The following is an 11,274-nucleotide window of genomic DNA, read 5'->3' on the forward strand; positions in this document are numbered from 1 at the left end:
TTGTAGTTCGTTCCAGTCATTGGCAGCAGAGAACTGGAAGGAGAGGCGGCCAAAGAAAGAATTGGTTTTGGGGGTGACCAGAGAGATATACCTGTGTGCTACAGGTGGGAGATGCTATGGTGACCAGCGAGCTGAGATAAGGGGGGACTTTACCTAGCAGGGTCTTGTAGATGACATGGAGCCAGTGGGTTTGGCGACGAGTATGAAGCGAGGGCCAGCCAACGAGAGCATACAGGTCGCAATGGTAGGTAGTATATGGGGCTTTGGTGACAAAACGGATTGCACTGTGATAGACTGCATCCAATTTGTTGAGTAGGGTATTGGAGGCTATTTTGTAAATGACATCGCCAAAGTCGAGGATTGGTAGGATGGTCAGTTTTACAAGGGTATGTTTGGCAGCATGAGTGAAGGATGCTTTGTTGCGAAATAGGAAGCCAATTCTAGATTTAACTTTGGATTGGAGATGTTTTATATGGGTCTGGAAGGAGAGTAAACACACCCCTACTGTCAAACCTATAAACATACCCCTACTGCCAATAAACACACCCCTACTGCCAATAAACACACCCCTACTGCCAATAAACACACCCCTACTGCCAATCCTTCTCCTTGACAGCTGACACTATAAACACACCCCTACTGCCAATAAACACACCCCTACTGCCAATCCTTCTCCTTGACAGCTGACACTATAAACACACCCCTACTGCCAATAAACACACCCCTACTGCCAATAACCACACCCCTACTGTCAATAAACACACCCCTACTGCCAATAAACACACCCCTACTGCCAATAAACACACCCCTACTGCCAATAAACACACCCCTACTGCCAATAAACACACCCCTACTGCCAATCCTTCTCCTTGACAGCTGACACTATAAACACACCCCTACTGCCAATAAACACACCCCTACTGCCAATCCTTCTCCTTGACAGCTGACACTATAAACACACCCCTACTGCCAATAAACACACCCCTACTGCCAATAACCACACCCCTACTGTCAATAAACACACCCCTACTGCCAATCCTCTCCTTGACAGCTGACACTATAAACACACCCCTACTGTCAATAAACACACCCCTACTGCCAATCCTCTCCTTGACAGCTGACACTATAAACACACCCCTACTGCCAATCCTTCTCTATGACAGCTGACACTATAAACACACCCCTACTGTCAATCCTATAAACACACCCTTACTGTCAAACCTATAACCACACCCCTACTGTCAATAAACACACCCCTACTGCCAATCCTTTAAACACACCCCTACTGTCAATCCTATAAACACACCCCTACTGTCAAACCTATAAACACACCCCTACTGCCAAACCTGCCAATAAACACACCCTATAAACACACCCCTACTGCCAATCCTATAAACACACCCCTACTGCCAATCCTCTCCTTGACAGCTGACACTATAAACACACCCCTACTGTCAATCCTATAAACACACCCCTACTGCCAATAAACACACACCTACTGTCAAACCTATAACCACACCCCTACTGCCAATAAACACACCCCTACTGTCAAACCTATAACCACACCCCTACTGTCAATAAACACACACCTACTGCCAATCCTTCTCCTTGACAGCTGACACAATAAACACACCCCTACTGTCAATCCTATAAACACACCCCTACTGTCAATCCTATAAACACACCCCTACTGTCAATCCTATAAACACACCCCTACTGTCAAACCTATAAACACACCCCTACTGCCAAACCTATAAACACACCCCTACTGCCAATCCTATAAACACACCCCTACTGCCAATCCTCTCCCTGACAGCTGACACTATAAACACACCCCTACTGTCCATCCTCTCCTTGACAGCTGACACTATAACCACACCCCTACTGTCCATCCTCTCCTTGACAGCTGACACTATAACCACACCCCTACTGTCCATCCTCTCCTTGACAGCTGACACTATAACCACACCCCTACTGTCCATCCTTCTCCTTGACAGCTGACGTTATAACCACACCCCTACTGTCCATCCTCTCCTTGACAGCTGACACTATAAACACACCCCTACTGTCAAACCTCTCCTTAACAGCTGACATTATAACCACACCCCTACTGTCCATCCTCTCCTTGACAGCTGACGTTATAACCACACCCCTACTGTCCATCCTCTCCTTGACAGCTGACACTATAAACACACCCCTACTGTCCATCCTCTCCTTGACAGCTGACGTTATAACCACACCCCTACTGTCCATCCTCTCCTTGACAGCTGACACTATAAACACACCCCTACTGTCCATCCTCTCCTTGACAGCTGACGTTATAACCACACCCCTACTGTCAATCCTCTCCTTGACAGCTGACGTTATAACCACACCCCTACTGTCCATCCTCTCCTTGACACCCCTTCCTTTCAGATGAGAGAGAGAAAGAGAAGAACATCTGTGAGTGACCTGCTCAATGACAGTTGACACCAAGAACACTTTCCCCATTAAAAATCTGACTGCGATCACAGGAAACATACACCCAGAGTCAAAGTTTATATATATATATTTTTTACAGTAGACTTGGGCAATATCCAGATTGGCATACCTTTATAATGACCTTGTGCCATACCAGGATATTCAGTAATATTAATGTGTTTATTATTATATATATATATTTTTTTTTATTTAACCTTTATTTAACTAGGCATTAACTAGGCAACTCAGTTAAGAACAAATTCTTATTTACAATGACGGCCTACACCGGCCAAACCCGGACGACGCTGGGCCCATTGTGCGCTGCCCTATGGGAACTCCCTATCACGGCCAGTTGTGATACAGCCTGGATTCGAACCTGGGTGTCTGTAGTGACGCCTGAAGCACTGAGATGCAGTGCCTTAGACCGCTGCGTCACATTCAGGATCTATCCTGTAGTACTGAAGTTGAGGCCACAACCAATTTAAATTCCTAACACATATCATACAAAACTCTGATTCGTAAAACATATATGAAATGGATGAGGAACATCCACAAACGAATAAATACCATACTAAATGTAACAAAACATACTAAATGTAACAAAACATAACACATACTAAATGTAACAAAACATACTAAATGTAACAAAACATAACACATACTAAATGTAACAAAACATACTAAATGTAACAACACACACTAAATGTAACAAAACATAACACATACTAAATGTAACAAAACATACTAAATGTAACAAAACATACTAAATGTAACAAAACATACTAAATGTAACAACACATACTAAATGTAACAAAACATACTAAATGTAACAAAACATACTAAATGTAACAACACATACTAAATGTAACAACACATACTAAATGTAACAACACATACTAAATGTAACAACACATACTAAATGTAACAGCACATACTAAATGTAACAACACATTCTAAATGTAACAACACATACTAAATGTAACAACACATACTAAATGTAACAACACATACTAAATGTAACAACACATACTAAATGTAACAACACATACTAAATGTAACAAAACATAAGACATACTAAATGTAACAAAACATACTAAATGTAACAAAACACAACACATACTAAATGTAACAAAACATACTAAATGTAACAACACATACTAAATGTAACAAAACATACTAAATGTAACAAAACATACTAAATGTAACAAAACATACTAAATGTAACAAAACATACTAAATGTAACAACACATACTAAATGTAACAAAACATACTAAATGTAACAAAACATACTAAATGTAACAACACATACTAAATGTAACAAAACATACTAAATGTAACAAAACATACTAAATGTAACAACACATACTAAATGTAACAAAACATACTAAATGTAACAAAACATACTAAATGTAACAAAACATAACACATACTAAATGTAACAAAACATAACACATACTAAATGTAACAAAACACAACACATACTAAATGTAACAACACATACTAAATGTAACAAAACACAACACATACTAAATGTAACAAAACATAACACATACTAAATGTAACAAAACATACTAAATGTAACAAAACATAACACATACTAAATGTAACAAAACATACTAAATGTAACAAAACATACTAAATGTAACAAAACATAACACATACTAAATGTAACAAAACATAACACATACTAAATGTAACAAAACATAACACATACTAAATGTAACAAAACATAACACATACTAAATGTAACAAAACATAACACATACTAAATGTAACAAAACATAACACATACTAAATGTAACAAAACATACTAAATGTAACAAAACATAACACATACTAAATGTAACAACACATACTAAATGTAACAAAACATAACACATACTAAATGTAACAACACATACTAAATGTAACAACACATACTAAATGTAACAACACATACTAAATGTAACAACACATACTAAATGTAACAAAACATAAAACATACTAAATGTAACAACACATACTAAATGTAACAAAACATACTAAATGTAACAAAACATACTAAATGTAACAAAACACAACACATACTAAATGTAACAACACATACTAAATGTAACAAAACATACTAAATGTAACAAAACATACTAAATGTAACAAAACATACTAAATGTAACAAAACTAAATGTAACAACACATACTAAATGTAACAACACATACTAAATGTAACAACACATACTAAATGTAACAAAACATACTAAATGTAACAAAAATGTAACAACACATACTAAATGTAAACATACATAACACATACTAAATGTAACTAAATGTAACAACACATACTAAAAATGTAACAACACATACTAAATGTAACAACACATACTAAATGTAACAACACATACTAAATGTAACAACACATACTAAATGTAACAACACATACTAAATGTAACAAACATACTAAATGTACTAAATGTAACAACACATACAACATACTAAATGTAACAACACATACTAAATGTACATAAATGTAACAACACATACTAAATGTAACAACACATACTAAATGTAACAACACATACTAAATGTAACTAAATGTAACACATACTAAATGTAACAACACATACTAAATGTAACAACACATACTAAATGTAACAACACATAACTAAATGTAACAAACATACTAAATGTAACAACACATACTAAATGTAACAACACATACTAAATGTAACAACACATACTAAATGTAACAAAACATAACACATACTAAATGTAACAACACATACTAAATGTAACAAACATAACACATACTAAATGTAACAAAACATACTAAATGTAACAAAACACAACACATACTAAATGTAACAACACATACTAAATGTAACAACACATACTAAATGTAACACATACTAAATGTAACAACACATACTAAATGTAACAACACATAACACATACTAAATGTAACAAAACATAACACATACTAAATGTAACAAAACATAACACATACTAAATGTAACAACACATAACACATACTAAATGTAACAAAACACAACACATACTAAATGTAACAAAACATAACACATACTAAATGTAACAACACATAACACATACTAAATGTAACAACACATACTAAATGTAACAACACATACTAAATGTAACAAACATAACACATACTAAATGTAACAAAACATACTAAATGTAACAAAACACAACACATACTAAATGTAACAACACATACTAAATGTAACAACACATACTAAATGTAACAAACATACTAAATGTAACAAAACACACATACTAAATGTAACAACACATACTAAATGTAACAACACATACTAAATGTAACAAAACATACTAAATGTAACAAAACATAACACATACTAAATGTAACAACACATACTAAATGTAACAACACATACTAAATGTAACAACACATACTAAATGTAACAACACATACTAAATGTAACAAAACATAACACATACTAAATGTAACAAAACATAACACATACTAAATGTAACAACACATACTAAATGTAACAAAACATAACACATACTAAATGTAACAACACATAACACATACTAAATGTAACAAAACATAACACATACTAAATGTAACAACACATAACACATACTAAATGTAACAACACATAACACATACTAAATGTAACAAAACATAACACATACTAAATGTAACAACACATACTAAATGTAACAAACAACACATACTAAATGTAACAACACATAACACATACTAAATGTAACATAACACATACTAAATGTAACAACACATACTAAATGTAACAACACATAACACATACTAAATGTAACAAACAAAACTAAATGTAACACATACTAAATGTAACAACACATACTAAATGTAACAACACATACTAAATGTAACAACACATACTAAATGTAACAACACATACTAAATGTAACAACACATAACACATACTAAATGTAACAACACATAACACATACTAAATGTAACAACACATACTAAATGTAACAACACATACTAAATGTAACAACACATACTAAATGTAACAAAACATACTAAATGTAACAACATACTAAATGTAACAAAACATACTAAATGTAATAACACATACTAAATGTAACAACACATACTAAATGTAACAACACATACTACTACAATGTAACAACACATACTAAATGTAACAACACATACTAAATGTAACAAAACATAACACATACTAAATGTAACAACACATACTAAATGTAACAACACATACTAAATGTAACAACACATACTAAATGTAACAACACATACTAAATGTAACAACACATACTAAATGTAACAACACATACTAAATGTAACAACACATACAACAAAACACATACTAAATGTAACAAAAACAACACATACTAAATGTAACAACACATACTAAATGTAACAAAACAAAACATACTAAATGTAACAAAACATACTAAATGTAACAAACATACTAAATGTAACAAACATAACACATACTAAATGTAACAAAACTAAATGTAACACATACTAAATGTAACAACACATACTAAATGTAACAACACATACTAAATGTAACAACACATACTAAATGTAACAAACATACTAAATAACAACACTAAATGTAACAACACATACTAAATGTAACAACACATACTAAATGTAACAACACATACTAAATGTAACAACACATACTAAATGTAACAACACATACTAAATGTAACAACACATACTAAATGTAACAACACATACTAAATGTAACAACACATACTAAATGTAACAACACATACTAAATGGAACAACACATACTAAATGTAACAACACATACTAAATGTAACAACACATACTAAATGTAACAAAACATACTAAATGTAACAAAACATACTAAATGTAACAACACATAACACATACTAAATGTAACAAAACATAACACATACTAAATGTAACAAAACATAACACATACTAAATGTAATAAAACACAACACATACTAAATGTAACAACACATACTAAATGTAACAACACATACTAAATGTAACAACACATACTAAATGTAACAACACATACTAAATGTAACAACACATACTAAATGTAACAACACATAATACATGTAACAACACATACTAAATGTAACAACACATACTAAATGTAACAAAACATAACACATACTAAATGTAATAACACATACTAAATGTAACAACACATACTAAATGTAACAACACATACTAAATGTAACAACACATACTAAATGTAACAACACATACTAAATGTAACAACACATACTAAATGTAACAACACATACTAAATGTAACAACACATACTAAATGTAACAAAACATAACACATACTAAATGTAACAAAACACAACACATACTAAATGTAACAACACATACTAAATGTAACAACACATACTAAATGTAACTAAATGTAACAACACATACTAAATGGAACAACACATAACACATACTAAATGTAACAACACATACTAAATGTAACACATACTAAATGTAACAACACATACTAAATGTAACAACACATACTAAATGTAACAACACATAACACATACTAAATGTAACAACACATACTAAATGTAACAACACATACTAAATGTAACAACACATACTAAATGTAACAACACATACTAAATGTAACAAAACATAACACATACTAAATGTAACAAAACATAACACATACTAAATGTAACAAAACATAACACATACTAAATGTAACAAAACATAACACATACTAAATGTAACAACACATACTAAATGTAACAACACATACTAAATGTAACAACACATACTAAATGTAACAACACATACTAAATGTAACAACACATACTAAATGTAACAACACATACTAAATGTAACAACACATACTAAATGTAACAACACATACTAAATGTAACAACACATAACACATACTAAATGTAACAACACATACTAAATGTAACAACACATACTAAATGTAACAACACATACTAAATGTAACAGCACATACTAAATGTAACAACACATACTAAATGTAACAACAACTAAATGTAACAACACATACTAAATGTAACAACACATACTAAATGTAACAACACATACTAAATGTAACAACACATACTAAATGTAACAACACATACTAAATGTAACAACACATACTAAATGTAACAACACATACTAAATGTAACAACACATACTAAATGTAACAACACATACTAAATGTAACAACACATACTAAATGTAACAACACATACTAAATGTAACAACACATACTAAATGTAACAACACATACTAAATGTAACAACACATACTAAATGTAACAACACATACTAAATGTAACAAAACATACTAAATGTAACAACACATACTAAATGTAACAACACATACTAAATGTAACAACACATACTAAATGTAACAACACATACTAAATGTAACAACACATACTAAATGTAACAACACATACTAAATGTAACAACACATACTAAATGTAACAACACATACTAAATGTAACATATAAATGTAAATGTAACAATACTAAATAACAACACATACTAAATGTAACACACATAGTAAATGTAACAGCACATACTAAATGACAAACATACGTCTGCTAAATGACTTAAATGTAATGTAAATGTAACACATAGTAAATGTAACAACACATACTAAATGTAACAACACATACTAAATGTACCACATAGTAAATGTAACACATTCTAAATGTAACACATACTAAATGTAACAACACATACTAAATGTAACACATAGTAAATGTAACACATTCTAAATGTAACACATACTAAATGTAACACATAGTAAATGTAACACATTCTAAATGTAACATACTAAATGGAGGAAGACACATGTATATTTACATCTACTCCCGAGTCCAGCTTGGTTGAGCATGAATGATGTTTTCAAAATGCAAGTTACCAACATCCTTGAGATTTTCTTAACTTTGTGGCCAAGTGTGAGATCTTAAGTTAGTGAGCTGAAAGACATTAAATGTTACCACCCTGACGGTATATAAACTGCGCAAAGGACGTTTATTTACTATTTTGTAGAAATGACACAAGGCGCATTTAGAGAAATATCGGCCAGAATTGTAGCAACATAACGTGATGTTTGTTATTCAGTTACGAAAGTATAATGATGACAATCACGAAACAAGAGAGAAAAACGACGCCCTGAAACCAAGCCTGTTTCTACCACACTTAACTAACTAATAAAGTTAGTCACGTACCTTTTTCACTTTCTTCACATCCTCTTCCATTTCTATGTGTTGATCCTCTTCATGACAACTCTCTTAGAGACACACTGATAATCTTTGACATTTCCACCCAAAGTAAAAAATAAAAACAAATAGCATAGCTAGTGGGCCTTCTGTGATCATAAAATGTGTGGAATAATAACAGTTTGTAACTTCGATAACATTCAATTCTCGCGTTGTCAAAAAACAAACAACCAACACTTTATTTCCTTATGTCAGATAGCAGTGACTTGGTATTATTATTAAAACAACTACATGGAAAAGATAAGGGGAATTCAAAACAGACAAAACAGCATGAACTTTTCTACCGTGTCGCCATTTTGAGTGTTCTTCTTCGGTGTCATGGTGTTCAGCACATTTTGTTTGTGCATGCTGCCACCTACTGTGCGGAAGTGATCATTCACCTTACATTTTGTGATACAAAAATTAAAACCAAGAGGGATAATAGAAAAATACTACTGACAAGGCCCACGGACTGGGAGGACGGGATTCATTCATTTTATCATATTTATCCAATGCCAAATCACTGTGTCTTGTTTGCAACGAAACTGTCCCTGTTTGCAAATAATTCAATCTAAGATATTTTAAGGAATCTGAGTATGGTCCTTTCAAAAGTTAGACCAACCTTTCCACCCCAGACAGAGTAGACCTACCTTTCCACCCCAGACAGAGTAGACCTACCTTTCCACCCCAGACAGAGTAGACCTACCTTTCCACCCCAGATAGAGTAGACCTACCTTTCCACCCCAGACAGAGTAGACCTACCTTTCCACCCCAGACAGAGTAGACCTACCTTTCCACCCCAGACAGAGTAGACCTACCTTTCCACCCCAGATAGAGTAGACCTACCTTTCCACCCCAGATAGAGTAGACCTACCTTTCCACCCCAGATAGAGTAGACCTACCTTTCCACCCCAGACAGAGTAGACCTACCTTTCCACCCCAGACAGAGTAGACCTACCTTTCCACCCCAGATAGAGTAGACCTACCTTTCCACCCCAGATAGAGTAGTCCTCATGATGCAGCTTTAACCACTGGTTATTTTTCTTCTGTGGTTTAACCGCTGGTTACTCTTCTTCTGTGGTTTAACCGCTGGTTACTCTTCTTCTGTGGTTTAACCGCTGGTTACTCTTCTTCTGTGGTTTAACCGCTGGTTAAAGTCTTTCCTGGGTATTTTACAGGTTATTTCTACCATAAAACACTGTGGACCAAATCACACTGAGTGTCCAAAACATTATGAACACCTTCCTAATATTGAGCTGCACCCCTATTTTTCTTGCTCTCAGAACAGCCTCAATTCATTGGGACATGAACTCTGTAGTGTGTTGAAAGCGTTCCACAAGGATGCTGGTCCAAAACATCTCACAGTTGTTTCAAGTTGGCTGTGTTTGTCACGACTTCCACCGAAGGTGGCTTCTCTTCCTGTTCTGGGCGGTGCTCGGCGGTCGTCTTCGCCTGGTCTACTAGCTCCCACCGAAGGTAGCTCCTCTTCCTGTTCTGGGCGGTGCTCGGCGGTCGTCTTCGCCTGGTCTACAAGCTCCCACCGAAGGTGGCTCCTCTCCCTGTTCGGGCGGTGCTCGGCGGTGTC

At 33.8% G+C, this 11,274-nt stretch overlaps 1 protein-coding gene across 1 annotated transcript in view; it reads right to left on the reverse strand.

Moving 5' to 3' along the window:
- Positions 1-10,011, reverse strand: part of ccm2 (CCM2 scaffold protein) — a 48,615-nt gene extending 38,604 nt beyond the window's left edge. Inside the window, 1 exon segment of the mRNA XM_046291008.1 lies at positions 9,660-10,011. Coding sequence (XP_046146964.1) covers positions 9,660-9,689 — 30 coding nt within the window. The 5' untranslated portion in view covers positions 9,690-10,011.
- Positions 10,012-11,274: the final 1,263 nt, after the last annotated feature.

Source organism: Oncorhynchus gorbuscha, linkage group LG12, assembly GCF_021184085.1.
Source record: "Oncorhynchus gorbuscha isolate QuinsamMale2020 ecotype Even-year linkage group LG12, OgorEven_v1.0, whole genome shotgun sequence".
Taxonomy (NCBI): Eukaryota; Metazoa; Chordata; class Actinopteri; order Salmoniformes; family Salmonidae; genus Oncorhynchus; species Oncorhynchus gorbuscha.